The 24,819-nt window shown below is 43.8% G+C and overlaps 1 protein-coding gene across 2 annotated transcripts; it reads left to right on the top strand.

Moving 5' to 3' along the window:
* The first annotated feature begins 14,414 nt into the window (after positions 1 to 14,414).
* On the top strand, positions 14,415 to 23,103 carry TMEM129 (transmembrane protein 129, E3 ubiquitin ligase). Of its 2 annotated transcripts, none has more exons than XR_008320435.1 (4): positions 14,415 to 15,541; positions 16,436 to 16,910; positions 18,320 to 18,574; positions 20,867 to 21,004. XR_008320435.1 is itself a non-coding variant. In XM_053313097.1 (4 exons), the coding sequence occupies exons 1-4, from the start codon at positions 15,337 to 15,339 to the stop codon at positions 23,004 to 23,006; spliced, it is 1,089 nt and encodes a 362-aa protein (XP_053169072.1). In that variant the 5' UTR covers positions 14,440 to 15,336; the 3' UTR covers positions 23,007 to 23,103. The 2 variants fall into 2 exon arrangements, 1 of the variants encoding a protein (XP_053169072.1); XM_053313097.1 differs by lacking the exon at positions 18,320 to 18,574 and adding an exon at positions 22,758 to 23,103 and having other exon boundaries at positions 14,440 to 15,541; positions 20,867 to 21,026.
* The last annotated feature ends 1,716 nt before the right edge of the window (positions 23,104 to 24,819 follow it).

Genomic DNA, 24,819 nt, shown 5'->3' with positions numbered 1-24,819 from the left:
TTGGTTTTTCATTACTGTATGAAAAGGCACATTCAGATGAATAAAGCAATGTACCCGTGGTGTGAATAACTTGTGCCCCAAGGACATTGTCTGAAGCATCTTGTGACTTAAACATTTGAGTTTTGGGGGGTGCGGAGAAGAGATCTTGCGTAACTGGTTGCTTTATAGTAATATAGGATGGAGTGGCGAGGTGGTCTAAGGATGTAGAGACAAGCGGCAGCCAGGGAGAATTGGAGGAAAAACTGCCAATGGGCAGGGACTCGGCTCCAGCGGTCCGGGGCCAGCAGAGGATAGGCAGAGCGCTGAAAGGGTTGAAGGGCAGGTGTGTGAGGATGACATCAGCAGCGTGCCTCCTGAAGGGAGGGGGCCTGAGGAGGAGGAAAGGGAGAGGCACTGGTAGCAGCTGTAAACCATTACAGGGAGTAAAGAGGGGCACTGGCCCCAAAATTGGGGGCAGGCAATGCATAGCCTGTGAGGAGGCATATAAAGAGCTGGTCAGGGATGAGAGGCTGGCTGGTGGTGAGTGTCATCCCCCCCACCCCAGAGAGGGACAGGCACAAGAAACAAGCAGCCTGGGACGGAGGAGGCACAGGGTGATGCTCACCCTCCTCCCTGTCCCTGCTCTGAGGCCAGACCCGGTAAGCCTAGCCAGACTGGGTGAAGGGGACAAAGGGATGTGCAGCCTTACAGATACCCTTCATACTAGACCTAAGAAGCCCTTACTGATGTCTTCCTCTAAATTAAGCAAAAGGCCCAATAGAAATATTCCTCCCACTAATTGCAGCTCTCTTGGTATCAGTGAACTATGAGGACTGAACTACACATGATGCTGAATACTGGTAGAAAGGTTTCACCAGGAAGTGGGCCAGTAGTGGATCTTTTATCAAGAGTCAGATGCTGGGCCCCAATCCATCCTTCAAGTGTGGCACCGGCTAAGAAAGATAAAAACTTTTTCCTCCTGTGCCATATTTGTGTTGAATATTGTCCCTTAAAGTGGCTGATTGCAAGCAGTAGCCACATCAGGACTATTTTCAGCATGAGAACAGCACAGGATGGATGTGTTAAACTTCCCTTGCCATGTGCCACAATCCCAGACTGGATGGGGGTGGGGAAGCACAGCTAATTTTTTAAATGTAAAATGCTTCCAGTCCACTTCCTGATTAAACCCATCGATCAAGGATGGATTCAACATACTGTGTCATTTGGCCCTCCGAGGGACTCTTAAGATAATCGCAGTCTGAGCCTGGCAGGCTGCATTCACACACTTAAGAGAGCTGCTTGGGAGCTTTGCCTGGGAGACATTTTCTCATCCGCTCCTCATTATAAGGAAGGAATTATGGAGAGAACATTTTTAATGTGGGGTGCTTGATGGCAAAAAAGTTGACAACATTAAACGAACTATACATGGAGATCAGTGATCCACGGTACCTGAAACCTGAGATTCTGTTTGCTTTGCTTTGGCTACTGTGGTTTATGCAAAGTGCCATATAGATTTGAATATATTTATTGAGCTTACTATAGTTTTGCCTCATGTATGACTGGAACCCAAGTTTTTCTGGCTTATGCAAGGGGAATATATTGGATCAGGAATTGTGGGATTCAGCAATGACACAGATGCAGGACAAACTGTTTTACATTTCCATTGCAAAATTATTGTATTTGACTTGAGGCTGCCATAAAGCAACTTTGTGTTCTGCTGTCATTAAAGAGAGAGTGCAGCTTGTGCCATCTTCAAAATCACTTTCCAAAAGCTTGTAGAACTAACAATGCTCAAGGACCAATTTCAATCCAAAGTGTAGATAGCTCCATGTCCAAAGGACTTGGTATGAACAAGAGTACATCAGAGCTCAAGCCACCTAATGGCGCAGTGGGGAAATGACCTGCCTAGTGAGCAGGAGGTTGCTGGTTTGAATCCCCCCTGGCAAACACCTATATAGGGCAGCAGTGATATAGGAAGGTGCTGAAAGGCATCATCTCATACTGCATGGGAGGAGGCAATGGTAAACCCCTCCTGTATTCTACCAAAGACAACCACATGGTTCTGTGGTCGCCAGGAGTCAACACCGACTCAAGGGCACAACTTTACTTTACATCAGACCTCTACCCTGGGACTTGTATTTAACATTAAGGCTCTGCTTTGGAACATACAAAATAGTGAGTCTTGAGCACATACAACATATCTAACTCTTTACTCCTGAGCAACCACAATCAGCTTTGATACATTTGAGATTATGGAAAAGATTTGCTGGTAAGAGTACAACTTGTAAATTAATTCCTGTGTGCATTGATGCACAGCCTACTGGAAAAAAAAGGGTTGTGCATGAGCATTTCAGTCAACTGACCTTTTAAGTCACTCCAAATTGTTTAGGATTTGGAGGTTTGGGATTTTAGGAGGTTTGGGATTTTAGATGGCCAATCTAAGCTGCAGGCATTTTAAAAATGGACTGTTTCTTCTGCAACTTAGTGAAGTGCCCTTGAACATTTCAGCGTATCCCATCTGTCAGCAGGCAGGGCCCGATACAGACCATATGACATCATTGTTTTTCTTGATACCCAAACTCAGAAGATACCAAAACTCAGAAGAGTGTTGCAAAATATGCAACAGGTTCTCCTCAAACTTTTCATTATGTTGTTATTTTTCAGTATGCAACAAATGAAAAAGCTTGAATCTGTTTTGCTGCTTAACTACCTCAGTACTAGACATCTAGTATTCTATTTATTTAAAATTATAGCCTGTCCTATGGGAAGCTCATGGTCACATAAATATTATAGTTAGGCAGATGAGTTATGTAGTTCTGCTATATTCACAGAACGCAGTCACAATCCTATGTATTCCTAGTAGAATTCAGCAGTACAATACTGTTGAAACCAAAGCTAATTTAGCAATACTGACTGCTCTCTTGTTGGATATCTTCAGTTTTGTTATGCAAACCTACAGCATCCCTTACAACTCTGTTATAACTCAGTCCCCATGTCCCCATGTTTCCTTTCAATGCACAGAAGACACCATTAATCAGCAACAGCAGAGATGCCACTTACATCACCTAACTGAATATACATACACCCCTCCTTCGCATAAGTCACAAGTGCAATGCCCGAGAGCCTTCCACTGACCCAGGAGTGGGAACATCACCTGAGTATTTGAAATCCCCACCACCACCACTATTTTACTAAGGCCGTGTTCTGACGACCACAGGGAGTATGGTAATAGAGCTAACCACGATTGCCAAGTCTCACATGCTCCTGCAGAACATGATGTGAGAACCCAGAATTTCTCCCTAAGGCAGGGAGAGCCTCTCCTGGCCATGCTGTGAATGCAGTGCTGGCCTGGATCTAACTCCCAAATGAGCCAGACCCCGCCCCTGTGTCTGATGTCAGACGTAGGGGCGGGGTGAGTGGGGCCGCGGCGGCAACCAGACACGGGCTGCCACTGGCCTGGCTCCGCTACTGTGAAGACAACTGAGATGAACAATAAGTGGGTAATGTTCCCGGTCTGCTAACTATCATGAAGAACAAAACACAACTGACACAACATCAATTGTAGAGTAAGCTCCAGCAACATCAGAATCACCAGCCTCTTTGTTTTTCTTTGTGCTTAAGCAAACTTAATGACAGAAGAGTAACAGGAGCAGCTGTCAACATTACTGTATCTCCATGCACTGGTGGAGCCAGCTCAACAGCGGCCCGTGTCCTATCCCATCCGACCCCACCAGCGGCCCCGCCAGTGATGCCCCCTGCATGTGATGTCACACAGATGTGGGCATGCCTGAGTTCTGGAGAGCCTCGAGCAAACTCTCCTGAGCTCATTTCCAGTCAGTACTTGCTGTCTGGAAGCATTTATTTCCCTTCCTCTCACTCCAGCTAGAGAGAGGAAGGGAAATAAATGCATCTGGTAATCAGGCCACGCCCCCTTTGCATGTGATGTCACGTGAAACAGGGGCTCCAGCAGCCCTTTTCATTGGTGGCCCGGGTTCTTTGAACCCTGTTGCTCTGTGGTGGCTCCTCCCCATCTCCATGTTAGCTGCAGTGGTTATATTTCTGCCTGTCATGTACTCTGGAAAGGCAAAAGAGACCTCCAGGAATAAATCCTGCAATGTGGAAATTGGTTGCTTTAAACCTCACTTGTCTAATGTGAGGGACATTATTGTCTCTGTGCATGCTGAAGGTGGCTGCATGTGAAGAGACGCATGTTTTTGTGTGAATAATAACAGGCAACAGTAGCATATAATTCTTGGAACCAGCTGTTCATAATGGGTTACAGAAGAGTGAGAAAAGATGGTGTCATTTAGTTACTCTTCCACTATTTATGCCTCAGCCTAGCTCCCATTGGCAGAGAGAGCTGAAGTCTGTATTTTGTAGCTCACCTGTTCAGAGACAAAATGTACTTATCAAGTCAATATTTACATATCCACTGTAGTAGGGGAAACTGTCTTCAATTTGTTTGTTCTGTTCCATGTGCCCTGGCAGTTATCTTACATGAAGGCGGTGGTGGTGGGAGTCATGTTGAGTTTGTTAGCAAGCTGTGGTAACATTTGAAGTCATTTGCCTGGTGTTCACCAGCAGAAATTATTATATTCCCACTGCTCTTACTGGTACACAGTGGAAGCTTATCTGCCTTTTCAGGTTTGTTGGGCATGGGAGTGCCCTTAGTGTAAATAGATCCTTTCCCTGTGTGAGGGATATTGCTACACCTGTTGGACAGGGAAAAGTTAAGCCAGTAATGAGGAAAGGTTATGATAGCAACAAGTGCCAGGAGTACGAGTCACTCTATGGCAGGCCTGCTCAATTTAGCCCCCCACAGTTGTTTTTGGACTACAATTCCCATAATCCCCAGATTATGAGGAGCCAATAACTAGGAATTATGGGAGTTGTAGGCCAACATCTGCAGGAGGGCCGAAGCTGAGCAGCCCTACCCTATGGTTACACATGTTAGAGTGCTTGCATATCCACCTCTTTTCTGGGGCAGGGGGCTAGGGTTGCAAAGGTGTAGGGGTTATTATAATTTGAATCACTGGATGAGACACACACACACACACACGACTTGCTTGTATAAAGTGCCTTGTCCTTGAAGCCCCAGTTGCAGAAATGAGGTAGAAGTGCCCGATGAGTGTTAGTGTCTGGAAGCAGAGAACCTGGAGAAGTCAGAGAAGACAAGTGTTATCTATCTATCTGAGCTTCATTTCCATTTGTTCTCCCTGGCTGTTGGCTCATTGTGCACAGAACCACATCAAGCACTTGAGTTTTCCTAGTTTTCTAGGTACAAGAGAAGAGTGATATGGCCAGAGGCGCTCTTACCCCTTGACTTTGGGGCCTAAGTCCAGGGCCTCCACAGCCCCTGGGGCCCCCAAATCTCCTTTAGTGGTGTGGTCGCCCAGCAGAGCATGATGGTGCATAATTTGCAGGGGGTGGGGCTCCAAAGACCTTGAGGTCCAGGCTCCAAAATTACCAAGGGGCACCTCTGGATATGGCTCGATGCCAATCATACTGCTATATTCAGTCTTATTTGTGGATCTATATGCTCCTAGTGGTATGCTGGAATTAGCTGTATGTATATAGAGGTGTCTGTACACATATACATGTTTTTGTGTGAATGTACATTCATTCACCTTAAAAGCGAACCAGGGTACAGATCCCAAAAATGCAGGGTACAGACAGCAGGTGTACTACCATTTGTGTGTTGAACATATGTGTCAACAAATGTACATGTTTATAGCTCTGTATATGCATTTGGAAACTCCTATTTTCCCCAGAGTCCATACTCCAGAGACCAACATTGAAAAGAATTCAGAGGCAATGATTATGCTGTTAAACAATATTTATAAATCAATTCATATCTCTCTCTCTCTCTCTCTCTCACACACACACACACACACACACACAAAATGAAAGGAGAATGAAACAGATCTTCAGGCCTGTCTACAGTTTCAAACCTCAGTCTCCTACTGCTGGCCCTACATCTGCTAACTGCCACTTTCCTCTCCTTTTGGTCTTCCAGTTCCTGTCAGTTCTCAGATTTTCCAGTCTTAATCACTTCAAAAACTCCCTTCTCCAAAATCCAGTTTCTTCTCAAGTTCCCCTCTCTCTTGCTCCGCCCCCTCACCTCTACACCATGGCAACTTGTCAGGGCCAAAAATAATACAACTCACTCCACATCCAAGACTACACACAGGGTTACACATACACAACACAGACTATGCACACATTGAACGTAATGGGTTAATAGCACTCTAGTCATAACCCTACCCTTTGTTGAGAGAGGGGCATGGGGGAGAAGGTGATTAGTCATTCTCTCCACCAGCTTCAGTGGGAGTGTTATAACTTACACCCTTCTTTTTTAGGTGTGTGTAATGTTATGCCATTGTTGGGGACAGGACCACCTCCTGAGCAGATACAGGATTTTAACTGTCTTCTATTCATCCCCTACAAGCGCTCCCAGCTTAGCTCAGGTTCTCCTCTTCCACAGGTGATATCTGCCAGTATTATACCCCCTGGTAGAACAAGGAATGATGTCACTACAGGTACATTTTTTATGTTTATGTTTTTGGTGGCATTTCAATGTGCTCCACTTGGGGGCAATCCTATCCCACCCATGAGTGCAAATCAGGAATAGGATCACACTGTTAAAAAAGATACAAAGATATGGAGGATACAAAGTTTCGCAACTTTGCTCCCAAAGTTGTGATCTAATTTATAATGTATGTGGTAGATTACCTTCTGTAGACTTTTTAAAATCTAAATGATTAATTCATCAGTTCTGCTGAAAAACAAGAAAGATGTATAATTTCTTTTGTAAAGCTGTTGCTGATTATTGCTTTTAAAATAATTCCAGGCAAACAAAATAGCTGCATGTTTGAGAATTAAAATGTGTGCTAAATGGTTGCATGAAAGTTGGGAAGGAAGCTCCTGTTGGCCCACACCTATCACCTGAGGCTGGAAGCAACAGGCCAAAAAGAAAGAGGTTCTTCCGGGCAATCATGTTTATTGTTTCAGGCCTAGGAGTGCCAACTGATTGAGGGGGAAGCTCTGCCTGCCCCACATGTACACCAGCGGTATGGAATAAATAAACAATGTTTTTAATTAACAGCAGCTTAATCTGCAGATTAAGTTTTTGATAGCATGGAGATAAATACTGCCTGCTTATGCATCAGAGCTGCAGTGACCATTTGGAAAGTTGGCAACCCTAGTCGGGCATCTCTCAGCTATCTTTGAGTGAGAGATGTTGGCTGCCAGAGCTTCAAGCTCACTAGCAAGAGTTCTTTCAGTTTCACAAGCCAAGCCCAGAGATAGCAACAGAAAGCGACTGGCTTCCTCCAGAGAACACTTTCTTTTCATTGTTTAATAGCATGTATCTTGGGTCAAGGTTGCATTACTACCAAGTAGCGGCAAATGCTACCACATGTGGCAAATATCAGAACCTTTAGCACAGGCAGAAAGCTGAGAATTGGGTACAGAAATCCAGTGAATAAGCAGTAATAGACCAATGCAATAGTATCAGATGGTGTTGGTCAAGTTAATTAGTGAACTCAGAGGCATGAGCTCTGTTTATTCCTAAGCTGATCTTTGTTCTACAAATATTGTAACCAGTGTTTAAGCAAATATTGCTTCAACAGAAGGCAGGGTGGGTCTATCAAGTCATTAAAAAACATAAAAACCACTTCATTACAGTGCTGTCTAGAAAAAAGAAGCAGGCTAGATCTCTTTGTATCCGAAGCAGTCTTTAAAAGAATATCAGAATGGCAACAGTGACACCTGCTGGCTACTAAGTGGTATTTCTTTAATACAGTACTAATAATGTACAATAATAGACTTTAAATACCTTTATTATTTATTTATTTATTACATTTTATATCCCACTCTTCCTCCAAGGTACTACATACTTAAGTACTACATACTTAAGTTTCTCCTCACAACAACCCTGTGAAGTAGGTTAGGCTGAGAGAGAAGTGACTGGCCCAGAGTCACCCAGCAAGTATCATGGCTGAATGGGGATTTGAACTCGGATCTCCCCGGGTCCTAGTCCATCACTCTAAACACTACACCACACTGGCTTTTCACATTAATAATTCTTAATGAGCTTTACAGTTATTTTCAGTTTGATTTAAGAAACACACATAGGCCACATTTAGATGTAATCCAAAAGTGGTGTTAAACAGGGCAGTGGTTGGAACTCCTTTATGGCCGAGTGTGTGCAACTACTGTGGTTTCGCAGCCAAAGTGACCTGCAGTTTGTTTTGCTAAATTCCAATTGGAACCTTCAGTTTGCACGAAGGTTCACAATCACAGCCGAAACCAGAGGTATGGCTGCTGCAACATTACGTCTGAATGTGGACGGCACCATAACTGTAGTTTTGTTCACTTTCTGGAACCGCAATAATAAAGATGGTGGCACAGAGCTGCCTGGGACTACGCCCGACCCCGCTTGCAGCGCTTCTCACTGGCTGCCTCTCCAAGCACTTGCCCCAGCCCTCCTGTCTCCGGTCCAAAAAAGCCGTTGCCCAGCAACAGGGATGCTGCCATGTCCCAGCTCAAGCTTGTCAGCCTGTCAAATGCCAAAGTCACACAGGGGCATGCCCTCTCCCCACTCTGTCCCTTGCTCCACCCCCCCTGGCAAGCAGGAGGGAAAGGGGGTGGGATGACAGGACGGGCTGTAAGTGCTGTGCTGCCCCAGAATGGAGCGACAATGTTCACAAGCACAAGCACTCCAGGTGGCAACATAAGCAGGGCAGCCCATTAGAGTGCTGGGATGGAGACACATGAGGAGATAGCTGCAGTGACATGAGGGGATACCTGTGAGGGGATAGCTGCAGTCGGATTGATGGTTAGCCCCACCCAGGGATTTTTGAATGGCTAAGGCCTGTTTTTTGTACCATGATGTTGGGGAAGAGGGTCCCAGTCCCTTCCCCTTGGGGGTACCTTTGTGGTCCCTAGGCTTAGTCACAGGAAGCACCATGCCACCCAGCCAAGTTGCTCTATATAGGAAAGCAGCAGGGACGGGTACCCCGGTAACTGCTCTCCCAGTCTTGGCAACTGCCACCAAGAAGCTTCAAAGCCTGCCTTCTGCCAGCCAGTTCACCAATATGGGCATGTCCAGCCTTACCTGTACCCCAAAATGGTGATCCCACTCTCCTGGAACTCAGGGCTCCCCTATCCTGCAATTCCTCACAGGTGTGGATCTGTATATTGCGCAACACTGGTCTGAACCCAAGAATTTTGAATGTGAGTAAAGATCTGTCCCCGCACCCAGTGTTCCCCCTGTCCACACACGAGATGAGGCTCTGACACACTGGGTGTCAAAAGTTTCCTTTGGGTCCATGCAAGGCTTCCTAGGGAAGGAGGGGGTTGCAGTGCTAAAGTTCTATCATTAACCAGAGAGAGTGGGGGCCCCATGCGTGTGGGGGCCCCTTTGTTGGGTTAGCTCAACTCATGAGCACACAGTCCAATGGAAGACAGACAGTGTTTTCCCCTAAGGTCCTCTGCAGTAGACTGGCCCTCTCATTAGAGTCCAAGTCCACTGGCAGCAAGCCTCCATTGCAGCAGGAGTGTGGTTTGGTCTGCATAGACTACTTTGCTGGGGTGAGCCCCCACTGCAAGAGCATCTTAGGTCACAACAGGCCAGATCCCAGGATCCTTTGCCCTCCTAGGAAATCACCCCCTCCCCTTTCCTGAGTAACAGGAAAAGCTCAACCTCCGGTTTTGTGTTACATGCAAATGCAGCCATAGAATCTGAGAGTTGGAAGGGTGTTGAAGTTCTTCTAGTTCAACTCTTGCTCTGTTCAGGAATCTGTTTATAGCATCCCTGAAGTGATCCAGCCTCCTTGAAAACCTCTAGCAAAGGAGAACTCACCACTATGCAAGGCAGATTGTTCCACAGCTGAGCAACTCTTACAGGCAGGAAATTCTTCCTAAATTTGCTTCCTTGCCATTTCAGTCCATTGGTACTAGTTCTGCCCTCAGGAACAAGAGAACACATTCATTTCTTTTCCTATGTGACAGCTCTTCAGATATTTTAATCAGAGCTATCATATCTCCCCTTCATCTTCTCTTCTCTAGTTTAAACTAGGGATGTGCACAAGACCAGTTTTGCTGGTTTGGTTTTGGTTGAACTGGACCCATTCCTCTTTACCAGTAAAGGGGCAGGGGGCAGGAGGGGAGTCATTTAGTACTGGTATTTGGTATGTGGATACCAAATTAGCTTCTATGCTGAAAAATAAACGATTTTAAAAATTGTTTTAATTATGTCAATGTTTTAATGGTTTTTAGATTGTGAACTGCCCAGGGCCTTTTTTTTGTATGTGGCGGTGCAGAAATGTAAGAAATAAATAACTTCATAAATAAATAAATAAATTATTATTTTACTATATATATTTTATTTTATTTTATTTATATATTTATTTATTCGATTTCTATACTGCCCTTCCAAAAAATGGCTCTGGGAGAAATAATGAATAAATAATGAATAAATAAGATGGTTCCCTGTCCCTAAAGGGCTCACAATCTAAAAAGAAACATAAGACAAACACATATCATATCCAACAGAGTCTGCTGGATTTTGGAATGGAAGGGGGGCTTATGCTGCTTTAAAGACCATCACTGACTGCCTGAGTGTTTGGCTGCTGATAGTTATAATTTTCAGGTAGGCAATAATTTGTTGTTTAAAAGATTAATGAGCTTGACTCATATTTTTTAGCTGATATTATGATAAAGTTATCTGAAAGATGGGTACCCTAACTGGCTGGCCCCACTGCCTGCACAGGCACACAGCCTTCTGCTGCATACCTCAGGTTGACATTTGGTTTCTTGCTGGGTGGCTCTGGGCCAGTCACTTCTCTCAGCCTAACCTACTTCATAGGGTTCTTGTGACTTGTATTTTTTTTGTATTTTTGAGCAAATATTCTGGTAAAAGACAAGTTTTCTGAAAGTTACGGGTCAGATGTTTGGACAGGGGAGTGCGGGCGGGGTGCAATTTCAGTGCTTGCCCTAGGCGCCATTTCCTCTAGTTACGCCCCTGCTTCTCTCTCAGCCTAACCTACTTCACAGGGTTGTTGTGAGGAGAAACTTAATTATGGGCTCCTTGGAGGAAGTCACCCCCCATCACCACCAGCGCTTCGCGGTTGGCCAGAAGGTAATTTGTGTACTGCTCAAACTCACTCCATACAAAGCAGATTAGAGGTTTCCATTGCTGTGGTGGTAAATATACATTGATTAATAATAGCGATTTGAGACCAAAACGGATTAACAAGGCCATAGTGTATTGTTTAAGCGAGGTGAGGGGTGTCACTGTAACCCACAGGGAGGTGGAGACTAATATAGCCAATCCTCCTTTGAGTCCTCCACGCCCTGTCCCAGGTACCGCCCCCATTTATTTATCATAGATATGTACATCTCTAGGTGGTGTTCAAAATTTAAAACAATATTTAAAAATCAGCACAGATTAAAATACATGAAACAATAAAAAACAGTAGCATAAAACAGAAATAAAAACAGTACCATAAAACAATTAAAACAAATTATTAAAACTAATTAATTAAAAGCCTGTGAGAACAGGTGACTCTTGAGGGTCTTCCTGAAAACAAACAGAGAAGGAGATGCTCTGATTTCTGCAGGGAGCATATTCCAAAGCCCTGGGGCAGCCACAGAGAAAGCCTGGTCCTGAGTCGCCACTAAACAAGCTGGTGGCAACCGTAACTGGATCTCTCCAGAAGATCGTAACAGGCAGCAGGGTTCTTGACAAAGGAGGCACTCTCTTAAATATCCTGGACCCAAGCCATTAAGGGCTTTATAGGTAACAACCAGCACATTGTATTTCACCCGGAAACATATTGGCAGCCAGTACAGTCCCCTTAAAACCGGTGTTATGTGATCCCTTCGAGTTGTCCCAGAGACCAATCTGGCTGCCACATTCTGTACCAATTGTAGTTTCTGGACTATGTACAAAGGCAGCCCCACATAGAATGAGAATGAGTGGTGTCCACTGAGTGTAAGATTGGCTGCTGTGCAGGTTTCCTGAGCTAGAATTATGTCAAATTGAGAGAAGAAGCTGTTGCAGTCTGTGTGTCTGCAATGACCCCACCCTGCCAAGTTCCAGGATGTAAGATTAATCCTATTTTGGTCAAGGGGGATGTCATAAGGTCAGGGTGGGTGTAAGATTGAGGTGTTCATCAGCAGGTCTACTGGGGGACTGCAGCTCTTACTGGAATGTAGAGGGTGGAGGGACCTCTGTTGGTGCCCGTTCTGACTGCCTGGGGGCTCTGGTGTGTCACTCAGGGGACCCGATCTGATTAGGCTGGCTTTCTCTCTCATGCTCCCTCTCCAACTATTCTTTTCTCTTATCCACCCCCATCCCGCCCCCAGGTGTAGCTATAATTGAGCAAATGGGTTCAAAGAACCCACCCCACAGCTCCTGTGGGCCCCTCAGCTCCACCCCTCCCTATTTTCTTCATTATCTCTCTCACTCTGAGGGGCTGCCAGGGAGAAGGGTAAACAAGGGCCCCCTCTCCCCTAGCTATGGCCCTGCACCCCCTCCCATGCCTCCACATATCAAGTAAAATTCAGATCAGACAGCTGCAGAAGTGCTCATGCTAAATTCTCCTGATCTGGAGCTTTCAATATAGACCTTAACAGAACTTAAGTGGTCAGATCAAGACCCCATGCAGATGGATACTTGAAGATACCAGGATGCCCAGAATCCAGAGGCATCTGATAATTTGGCACTTGCCAAAAGGGCCACTAGGTGGCACTGTGGCTCAGGCTGCTGGTAACCAAATCCCTGTATCTCTTATGCACCAGAATTGAAGCTTCTGCACTATGGGCTTCAGGACAAAAGAGGCTCCACCACCAGCTAGTATAATTAGGTGCTGAATCAGGGATAAGGACTGAAGGAGTGCATACCTTGCTCTAAATACCAGAGAACAGAGAAAGCTATTTCCCCATTTCTTGGCCAGAGCAACTGGTTGCACATATTTTCCAGCCAGGACAGACTGGTGATATTGTGCAGAATATAAGACTCATACATAGTCTTATAGTCATAGCCGTTTGGGGACAGGGTTCCATCTTATTTGTTTGTTATTTCTTTGTGTAAACCGCCTTGAGCCATTTTTGGAAGGGCGGTATAGAAATCGATTTATTTATTTATTTATTTGATTTTATTTCTATACTGCCCTTCCAAAAATGGCTCAGGGAAATAATACACAGAGAAATAATAAATAGAATAAATAAATGATAAATAAAATTAATAAACTGATAAATAAAATGATAAATAATAAAATTAAATTATTAATAAATAAATAAAATTATTAGAAATAATAATAATACAAATAATAATAATAATAATAATAATAATAATAATAATAATAATAATAATACACCCCTCATCTTTATTAAAGAAAAACCAAACACTTCTGCCATTTAAATTTGTTAGTCCATCCTCCCCAGTAGAGAAACGTCGCCAGTCTGCGTTATCAGATTTAATGAATTTCTCTCAATTTCAGTCTCAGTGATTTCCTGGCTTACTTACCCTGGGATGTGTGAAATCATAAAGAAGAGCAGAAACCTTGAGTGTGTGTAGTGCTGGTGCACCACCACCCCATCCATCTCGAACTTGAGCCTCCCAGCACCTCTCATTTTAAGTTAACATCTCTCTATTGGATCTTACCTCTTAGGTCTCCCCGAACGTGCAACTTCCGCACCTTCCCCTGTCTTGTCTCAATCTAGAATACAAAACCCAGCCCCGTTTCTCATCCTGCACTGCAGTTTAATGAGAAAAAAGCCCCCGGGAAAAGTTGAAGGAAAGAGAAGAAGCGGGCGACCAGCAGCAAGGTGGATGGACTCGATTACGACAGCAATGGATGCACCACTGAGAGACCTTAAAGGCCACGTTGAAGAGAAGACAGATCATCCTGGAGAGAATCTATCTATGTGGTCCCTAAGAGTCGACACGGACTGACTTGATGGCACTTAATCAATCAATCAATCAATCAATCAAGGAAGACAAAGTTGAAAGAACGTAAACGCACACCGGAGAATCTAATTTGCTGTTAAACGCTACAGCAACCACGAAGCGCTGAAGGCCGGGCTCTCTCCCAAGACTGTTCAGAAGGGAAGGACCTGGACCTGTTTCTTCCTTCTGCAACCGACCCCACTAGCTTCTTCGACTTCGCCGTTTCTTCATCCGCGCTCCTTCTTTCGAAAAGACAAGCCGCCCGTAATATGCTAACTTCGGACCAGACCCTATTCCCAACTCTCCCTTGTGGTAGGGGAGAACAGGAAGAGCGATTCCTGGGGTGAATGTGAGTGGCGGCGACTGGAGGCTGCAGAAGGCAGCGTTATCTGAATTACGCGCGCTCCTTCCTACACGCTACTGTATTGGAGGCCGAAGGGAAGCGCGCACGCCTCTCCTCCCCGCCCGCCCCCCCCCCCCATATATACCGGTAGCTCGCTCGCCGTTCTTCTCCCGTTCCCTCCAGAAGCGGGAGAGGAGGTGGTAGCAAGAGCTAGCGTGACTGTGTGAAGAGAGCCTGGGAGGGGGAGCGGGTGCGGGCTTGCAGTCGGCGCGGAGCCTGCCGGCCCGGAGTGTCTCAGCCTTCTCATTTACGCGCGCCTCTGTCGGCGGCAAAACTAAGACGCTTTTGTTTTTGCTTTATTCTTGTTGCTTCAAAGACTGGGGCTGAGGCAAAAAAAACCCAAACAAATCTGAACCATTTTTATTGTGACACAACCGTTCGTGGGTTACAGCCTATTTCGTCAGCTTTGAGGAGTGTTTTCAATTGAAAGCAGTTTTTTGAGAAGTGTTTTTCAATTGAAAACACTACATGGCAGCAAACCGTAAACTCTGCATTTCGCTGACTCCGCCTCGCCAATGCAGCTCAGTAGCCGGTGGTTTCCTGCTTTAATGTGGATCTGAAGCTTCTGCCGGGCCAGACGCTCGTGCACAGCAATTTGGGCGAGCAGCGGCAGCATAATTCATGCATGCAAGCATGGAGCCCGGTCGCTGCTCAGCCTCCGGCAGGGATGGAAAGCTGCTCTGCCGGACTCGTCTGCTGCTGTGGAGCCGCCGCTAGAGGCAGGCGGCGGAACGCAGTAGTACTGTTTTCCTCCGACCCTGGCAGCGTGGTTCGCTCGGCCAGTCTTGCCTTATAGCTTTGGTAATACCGGCCCAGTTTGCCCATGAGGACTCTGGCTTGCTGAACTACAATTCCCAGGCAGCAGCGCGGGACATCCTGGCCGTCCTGGAGCAAGGAAGGCCTCCGTGCTCACCGGCGGGCTTCCTGTTTTCCAGTTTGGGGCCAGGCGGCTGCTGGTCCCTAGAGTCGGTGTGCTATTTCCCGGGCCCGGCCGGCCATGGAGAGCCCCGCAGCCACCTTCACGCTGGCCTACGTGGTGCTGGCCGTGTGCTTCGTGTTTCCGCCCAACGAGTTCCACTTGGCCGGCCTGACGGTGCAGAACTTGCTGGGCGGGTGGCTGGGCAGCGAGGACGCGGCCTTCGTCCAGTACCACCTTCGACGGGGCTCCGGCACTCTCCTTGCCCACTCCCTCCTGCCCCTCGGTGAGCGAGCGGCCGCCTGGCGAGGGAGGAGGAAGAGCAATGGGGGGGCGGGGTGGTGGTGGAGGAAGAGTGTAAGGAAAACCTCTTGCAAGCGTGGAAGTTGAATTTGGGGTTTAGCACATCCTCATGATGGGAAATGGAAGAAAGCTTGCGGTAGGAAAAGGAGACTGTCCTTAGTTTTGCCATTCCATTTTCTTGGAATAAGTTATGTGTAAACTGCTGTGTACCAGGCAGAAATTCAACGGGTGCAGCTTCCCAATTCTCCCCCACACACACACACACACATATGCCACCCCCACCACTACAGTTCTTATAGTTCTGTGGTGGGAGAAGCTATGTCAATCACTTAAGTTATGCAGATATAGGTTGGGATCCAAAAAGCTGCTAAAGTATGCCTAAGGCTTACTCTGTAGAATATTTGACTACTTCCTTTTGAGTGGCAGATTTCTATACCATATCACATACAGCTTCTCAGACTTGATGCTGCTTCAAAATATATTTGTCATGCAGCACAGGGGGCTACTGCTGAAGAAACACTTTCAAATCTTCCTTGAGTGCACAGAACTAGTCATGCAGTTCTTTGGATCCAACTCCTATAAATCCTCTGTTGGGGAGGAAACATGGTAACCTACTGCAAATGGTTTTAAGGCTCCCTTCCACCACAGGTCTGCAAGGCTGCAGTTTCCCACTGATGGAAGCACAACAGAAGAAGGAGGATAGTCTGTATATATCATGCATGCAATAAGGGAAGGACAAGTGGGCTTTCATGTATCTGAAATATGATCTGTACAGGCCCTTAAGTTCAGTAATCTGCCAACTGGAAGTATAAGTAATGTTGTAGGGTTGAAATGGGGTTTGTTTTGTCTTCTAAAAGCACTTTCCACCTCATTGCAGGCTACTACGCTGGCATGTGCTTTGCAGCACCTGAGAAACAGCTCTGCAACTTTTACCAAGCCCCGGAAAGTTGGAAAGTCTTCTTCTTGATGGCTATTCTTACTCCAACAATTGCTGGAATCCTAGTATATTATTGGTCACGAAATGGTTGGAATAACCATCCCTTAGTCAGGACGATTTCCCTTTATGCTCTCCCACAGTCAGGTTGGAGAGCAGTAGCTTCTTCCATCAACACAGAATTCAGAAGGATTGATAAATTTGCTACGGGGGCCCCAGGAGCACGTGTGATTGTTACGGACACCTGGATTATGAAAGTGACTACGTACTGTTTACATCTTGCCCAACAGAGGGACATCCATCTAACTGTGATAGACTCTAGACAGCATGAACTCCTGCCAGACTCAAATATGCCTGCCCAGTTCCTCACAATCCGCGTTGCCAGTGTTAATCCCCATGTGAAACCTTTTGATATCCGGTAAAATGGCTAACTTGATAATTTGTTGGGTGTCTATGATGCAGGGGGCTTTCATTACTATATTCTACATTATATCCCATTGTTATAGCTGTATTTCATAGCAATGCAGCCTAAAAGTGGTCTTAACTGTTTTACTTAAATCTATTTATTTTTTATATATGGGGAATAATGTCTGTTAACTGTAAGAAATCTTGCAGTAGTAGTTGATCATAAAAGCCATACCTTCCCCATTTTTGATCCTTTGGAGGTTGGGCAAAAAGATGGAACCAGGGTTAATCATTTCCCAGAGAAACAGTTTTTGGTGACTTCCTTATTGATCATATTGAGGATGGGGAACTGTGTGTGTGCGCCCACTGCCAAAAAACTTCCCAACTCAGCACATTATGTGGTTCCTTCCCTCACTAGTGCTAAGGGGAAGAGCCTTTCAGTGTGTGTCTGTTTTGGTTTTTCCTTCAGTACTTTTCTTTTTCTTCTTGATTACATTTTTTTCTGGTTTCATACAATCAAAGTAATGTAACAAAACACTGTTTTGTACATCCCAACGTCTTCATGCTGGTTGATCAGAAGAATCAAGCATCTTTTTCCTAAGAAGGTACCGTAGAAAGGCTTTCAAGGTCCCTACTTAGGAGGAAGTAGTTCAGTATAAGAGGGGTAGCCCTGTCTTGAGAAGGAGCCTTTAGGTACCTTCTGAATTCATTTCCGTGAATTAGATGAAAGAGTTTGTGCATTGTGTAATGCCTTGACAAGAATGGTTGTGTTTGTATCAATTTTAGAATTGTGGAGAGAAGGAAGTTACACTTAAAAACTTTAACACAGTTGGACAAATCATAGCATTCTTCCTGCATATTACAGCATGGTTTGCAAATCTGACAACACACAATCATTACCTTGAGGGCATTATAGCATTATATTGCAAGAAAAAGACTGAAAATATTTGTTCAATTAATATGCTGAGCCACCTAATGGCACAGCAGGGAAGTAACCTGCCTAGGGAGCAAGAGGTTGCTGTTTCAAATCCCTGCTGGTGTGTATCCCAAATGATGGGAAACACCTATATCGGGCAGCAGCGATATAGGAAGATGCTAAAAGGCATCTTCTCATACTGTGTGTGGGAGGAGGCAATGGTAAACCCCTCCTGTATTCTACCAAAGAAAACCATATGGCTCTGTGGTCTCCAAGAGTCGACAAGGCCTAGATGGCACAACTTTACATTTGCCTAATATGCTGAACATTAATCTTTAATTGGGTACCATCTGAGTGATTACATTGTTGTATATAATGGGTAATGTGATCCCTGCCTTGCATCCATTATAAATTTCCAAATGTATCTGTGTCAATTCTCAAAGTATCACCTATATGACACTGTAATATTTCCTGTAAATACATACTTTGATATGTTAATCTTGTAGGGACAGGAAAACAAACCGCTGGACTTTATTTCAAGTGCCAGCAGTAATTAAGCAAACTGGTGTGGCTCCTGCATCTTGTATGTATATATTTCAAAAGGAAGAATGGTATGCTGTAAAGTAGAAGATTCTGCAAATGAGAGACCAGTCTTCACCTTGCCATTTCTTACACCCTGTGCAAAAATGGCCTGTGGGTTTCTTTGAATGGACACATGTCTCTTAGACAGGCATTCAGAATTCCACTTGGACTTGATGAGGGTGAGTGCCTCTGGCCTTTGGGTGAGGCTGACTTCCAGCAGCCTCCCTTTCTTGTGCTATTTCTTTTCTCCAAACTGCTGGCATGTTAAAGCAAACTCTAACTCACTTCCAGACTATCTGACAGTCGCAGAGAGACTTGGAAGAAGGCCCCAGTCTTGGCCCGGTTTGGGTTTTTTGGATAAGGAAATAAATAAGAACTGGTCCTGCTGTGTTTTCTTTCTTCCAGAGTTAGGGATCTGCACGGAACCAGCAGGGGTGGGATAACTTTAAGGGCGGGAGAGGGTGCACTTATTCCTCTGTCCCTGTCCCCCACTGGCGCTTGCTGGAAAATCGGCCCAGTGTACCTCCCTGCCGCTCTTTGGACTGCGAATAGGCGGAAGTAGCTCGTGTGTATGTGCATGCACGTCGGTGGGGCGATGTGTGCACATGCATGCTGCTTCTGCCTACTTCCGGTACGAAGAGCAGGGAGGTACGCTGCTGCCCCGCCGGACCGGTTTTCCAGCAAGCGCCAGCAGGGGAAAAGCGGAGGGAGGGATAAGTGTATCCTCCCCTGCCCTTAAAGTTATTCTACCCCACCATCGTGCTCTTTGAACCAGCCAGTGTTCTAGCCTGTTCAGAGGCCCATAAAAGGGCCTTCGAACAGGTTCATGCACATCCCTATCCAGAGTTTAGCACTAGTGAGAAAAGACTGTCTCTTGAGCTGTTCCTTATCTTACCTAAGCTTCAAAGCCCTGTGCACTTTTCAGGGGGCTCCAGTCTGGGGAAGATAAGAAACAGCTAGATAGATTCCTCTTGTTTCTTATCATGTTCAAACTCCATGCAAGAGAGAGAAGGCCATGCCTAGTTCCCAAATGCTCTGCATGTGTCAGAGGGCCCGGGAGGGAGGCAGTTTCCCGGTTCACTTGCACAGAGGTTTGAAAAGGAAAAAGGTTTCTCCTAGATTTTCCTTATCAAACTGCAGCACAAATGAGAGGAATACTAGCTCCCCCACATGCCAGAACACTGGAGAGGGATTTCATTGCATGGGCAATGAAAAAGGTTCTAATATTTGTGGACCACTGCTTATACATATAGTTAAGTAGTCCATTGAACTTTATGATGTATGTATGAAGGGTTACAGCATAACTGAGTCTGTAATCTCAGTCACACTCAGAATAAATTATATTTAAATAAATATGGTTTGCTTCTATGGTGGGTTTAGGACTGCAGTGCAAATGAACAAAGATATGGGTTTTCCAGAAACATTTCTGGGGGGGGGGAATCCCCATGCAAATTTCCCCTTAATTTGTATAAAATGTGCAATATTTCCCCCCTCAAAAATTACTATACTATTACGATATTCCTAATGCTTAAATAGTTGCGATTTGATTTGGCATATTTGACTTATTTATGCATTAAAAATACACCTCCACCATATTAATTTCTCCTCACTGTGTATCCAGAATTTTCAAGTAGAAATATTAGAAACAAATTTGTCCACCCCACATCGCTGCAGATGAAAAAAGTGAATGACGTAAGCTTCACATTGGAATAATGTGTTTGATTTTACTTTCCTTGAGCTTCCTTTTGACAGGGAAGCTTATGAAATCTCAATCATGTTTATATGTATGTATGTATGTATGTATGTATGTATTACACTTTTATACTGCCCCACACTCATGTCTCTGGGTGGTTCACAATGTTAAAACAGTTAAAAACATATAAAACCACATAAAAACAATTAAAAACTAACAATTTAAAAATCAGTCATAGAATTAAAAACCTATACATTATTAAGAAGCGAAAAAAGCCTGAGTAAAAAGATGGGTTTTTTAAAATAGACATGTCTTGGCTGACCTTGAACCATTTAAGGTATGATATGAATATCATCTCAGCTATTATGTGTCTTTCAGCTAAATGGAGAAGATATTCACATTCATTTTCTCATTCTCTCTAACAGTCATCTAAGATAACACCCAGATGCAAAGGAGGTCACCTTAGTGTGAGTTGTATGCATGAGCTCCATTTGCAGCCAATGGCAATTTGTAGTCCTCTAAGATATTTAACTTATCTCTTGAGAAACTGTTTTGAAAGATTGGTCATATACCAATGCTACAGAAACCATCTGATTTAAAGTGTAATTATTCCCAGTACTTTAGAACATTTTTGTGTATTTATATGCATATCAAAGTAGTTCTCAGGAGCCATAGTGTACCACATTGCCTTTCCAGAGATGCCAACATTTAAATTAGAAAAATATTCCTTCTTTTTATTCTTGTTGAAATGGCTAATGCAACATTATGTCTTTCTCAGATTGAATTCAACAGAATATGGGGAACTGCGAGAAAAGCTCCATGCTCCTATACGTAATGCTGCTAATGTGGTGATCCACCAAAGTCTCAGTGACTTGTTTCTAGAAACCTTTACATCTTTGGCAGAGATGAACCAAGCATATTCTCTTCCTAGCAATCAGGTGGGATTCATCAAGACTGGGGACTATACTTGTAATTTTCTCATATTGCCAATACATACTTATTTTCACAGTAATAGGTATTTTGATGGAGAAGATGCTGCCTGCTTTTATACACTGAAGGATAATGTAGTTGATGTAGAGGGGAGCAGGTTAGTGAGCCTACAGACAAATAAAATTAGAGTAGATTTACAGTAGATTTTTTTTTTTAATTAAAAATTTTAAAAACACTTCGTGTATAGCCATCTGCAACAGATTTGCCTGTCCATCTTGAGAGAGTATAAATTGCCCAAAGGACAAATTTGATTCAAAGTCCCTTCTTTGAGTTTATCTTCAGCATGCATATGGTACTTTTAAAAATAAATATTTTGCACATTTTCAGTTCAGCACTTAGTGAGGTCTTAGGGTCCTGTCCCTTTTGTGCCAGGATCATCCTGCTTTATTTTACAAATATAGAAGCTATCCTTTGTATTGAATGTTATCTAACTGAGACCTAGTAATTCTCAGCTAGCAGTATTATCTGCTTGAGTCTAGCAGTGTGGCCTCCCCTGCCCCCCGCTTTTGATTTAGCATCTTTTGTGTGCCAGTGGTGAATCATTTGGAACTGATATTAACTGGCTTATTTCTTCTGCCTGAAGGAACTATAGTAGTTATCTCTGAGCAGAAAACAACAATGTACTTTTTGAATGCAGGTTCTTTCCCCCAGTCTTCCTGTTCCTAGGTGTATATACATCTAGGAACAGGAAGATTGGGGGAAAGAATGCTACTCAGCCTTGGCTCTGGCATTGAAAGCAGATTTTGGGGGTAAGCCCTAGCAAGCTGTGTCAAATTAAAGTGTGTAGATGGGGGAATGTCTAGTTCTAGCTGCAGAAGGGAGCTGTGAACACTTAGGGTAAAATGCCATTTTGGGCAAAAGGAAGATTTGCCTCTTCATTTTGTCCTTTTTTGCAGAGGAAAAGAAGCGCTATTTTATACTTAGTCTAGGTACAACGGTTAAACATCCCCCCCACCCTTGGTTTCTTTAGATTCTCCAATCAGAGCAGCTGTTATGGTTTCACCCCTCTTTTTGAAAGGTGCAAGACTGAATTCTTATTTTCAAGGTTAAACACACACACACCCAACTCATACACGCACACAGAAGCTAACAACTTTTGTGGACTTACTTGCAGAGTATGAAGAGTCATGATTTACTTATTTTCAAGTAAACTATGTTTTGTAATGTGGTCTTTAGGACTTTAACCTTATTTTCAGTATCACACCAAAGGAAATTTGATTGATGCTTTTTAATTTTCAGTTGTTGATGAAGGGGCCCTGTTGCTTGATATACCACATCATATTGAAAGTATAGCTTCCTAAGTTTTGTGGAAGTATATGGTCAGTAACATAGTGGATCTGCTAGCTTTATTGCCAGATGTTGTTCGTAAACTATGACCTTAGTCCAAATAAAGTGAATAGCATTTGTTGCAACTCGACTATCCCATTGATTTCAGTCTAACTGGTTGAAATTAGGACTTAAAGATCTAGATTTAAGGATCTGGATTGAGGCCTGTTTCTTGACAGCAGGAAGGTGGTAACTGCTTTGCGTAGGTGTGCACAAAGCTGATGTTACCCTGTAAAGTGTAATGTACATGATGAATAGTATTGTAGAAGTTTTTAAAAAACCTAATAATGATCTAATCTCAGTGGTTTATAGTTAATAGTGGTCTCATCTCAGATCTTCATGTCTGTCCGCAGGAGTTAGAGCCATGCGTCGGCTGTATGCAGACGAATGCAAATATCAAGCTTTTGAAGAACTGCCGAGAGCCCAATGAAGGAGAGTGCCAACAATGCTACTGTCGTCCCATGTGGTGCCTGACTTGCATGGGCAAATGGTTTGCCAGTCGGCAAGATCAGCAGCACCCAGAGACCTGGCTTTCAAGCCATGTGCCTTGTCCAACCTGCCGAGCGAAATTCTGCATTTTAGATGTTTGTATTATACGATGAACAAATCTTGGGACACTTCCCCTTTAAATCTGAATGTACTTCAAAACTGATGTATAACAGAAGAAAAAAACTCATTTTAGTCTTCTGTTTATGGGAATCTTCTTGTAGTAGCATTTCTTTTTTGTTTAAATCTACTTTGATTACTGTAAACGGGAACAATTGAGAGTGTGCTTCCTGTTCCCAGCCCCTATGCTTAAATGTTCTTAAACACATTGGCTTACGTACCATGCAGGAGTACATCAGCCCAGTAACTTTGCATATATGTGCAACTGATGCTTTAAAATGTGTAAATAATTATCAAGGCATGATTAACGTTGCCTGTGCTGAGGAATGGCAAGAAAGCAGGACTGAGCCTGAGCACACAAAGGATGTTGTTAAGCTTTATGATTGGACCTATACAACAGACTACAAAGAAACACTATTAGGTGATATGTTTCAATTAAAGGTTTCCACCACAACAGAACATATAGATACAGAGAAGCTAAAAGCCAGGGAGCAGATTATGTTTTTTGAAGAAGTGCTGTTGTTTGAAGAGGAACTTCATGATCATGGAGTTTCAAGCCTCAGTGTAAAAATAAGGGCAATGCCTTTGAGCTTCTTTGTACTGTTGAGGTTTCTCTTTGCACAACCATTGTACAAATGTTACACAGCCCACTATTTCTAATGGGCCTACGCTGTGGAAAATCTGCAAAATGTGCATACGTGTAGTGTTACTGAGCGGACAGCATTTTGCATGGTATATCAACCACTAACTTTAAGACTAGTATAAAAGCTGCTGCTTCTGCTCAGTTCTTCATGAAGACCAGTAATGGAGTGATGTATTAATAGTGTTGGTAAGTCAATATCTTTTCTTTGGAACTGATGTCCTAAACATTTTTGCCAGCCGTTCAGAGTACAGGTGAAACTCGGAAAATTAGAATATCGTGCAAAAGTCCATTAATTTCAGTAATGCAAATTAAAAGGTGAAACTGATATATGAGACAGACGCATTACATGCAAAGCGAGATAAGTCAAGCCTTAATTTGTTATAATTGTGATGATCATGGCGTACAGCTCATGAAAACCCCAAATCCACAATCTCAGAAAATTAGAATATTACATGGAACCAAGAAGACAAGGATTGAAGAATAGAACAATATTGGACCTCTGAAAAGTATAAGCATGCATATTCAGTACTTGGTTTGGGCCCCTTTTGCAGCAATTACTGCCTCAATGCGGTGTGGCATGGATGCTATCAGCCTGTGGCACTGATGAGGTATTATGGAAGACCAGGATGCTTCATTAGCGGCCTCCAGCAATTCTGCATTGTTTGGTCTCATGTCTCTCATCCTTCTCTTGGCAGTGCCCCATAGATTCTCTATGGGGTCAGGTCAGGCGAATTTGCTGGCCAATCAAGCACAGTACACTGTATACTTTTCAGAGGTCCGATATTGTTCTATTCTTCAATCCTTGTCTTCTTGGTTCCATGAAATATTCTAATTTTCTGAGATTGTGGATTTGGGGTTTTCATGAGCTGTACGCCATGATCATCACAATTATAACAAATTAAGGCTTGACTTATCTCACTTTGCATGTAATGCGTCTGTCTCATATATCAGTTTCACCTTTTAATTTGCATTACTGAAATTAATGGACTTTTGCACGATATTCTAATTTTCCGAGTTTCACCTGTATTTTGGTATCTTAACCGACTTCTATTTTGCCAGCATTATTTTAGAGACCATAAAAGATGCAAACATCCTATAATATTCCCTCTTTAAAAAATCACACGCAATCTCTATCTCATTATATATTAAATCCAGAAGGTTAAGTA

The sequence above is a fragment of the Hemicordylus capensis genome, chromosome 3 (genome assembly GCF_027244095.1).
Source record: "Hemicordylus capensis ecotype Gifberg chromosome 3, rHemCap1.1.pri, whole genome shotgun sequence".
NCBI classification, from domain to species: domain Eukaryota; kingdom Metazoa; phylum Chordata; class Lepidosauria; order Squamata; family Cordylidae; genus Hemicordylus; species Hemicordylus capensis.
This window is presented reverse-complemented; position numbering and strand designations above follow the sequence as displayed.

Excerpts from the sequence above, each read along its gene's own strand:
- TMEM129 (XM_053313097.1), top strand. The coding sequence starts at position 15,337 with ATGGAGAGCCCCGCAGCCACCTTCACGCTGGCCTACGTGGTGCTGGCC. Across the intron at positions 15,542-16,435 it reads CCACTCCCTCCTGCCCCTCG|GCTACTACGCTGGCATGTGC; the intron begins GTGAGCGAGCGG and ends ACCTCATTGCAG. Across the intron at positions 16,911-20,866 it reads GTGAAACCTTTTGATATCCG|ATTGAATTCAACAGAATATG; the intron begins GTAAAATGGCTA and ends TGTCTTTCTCAG.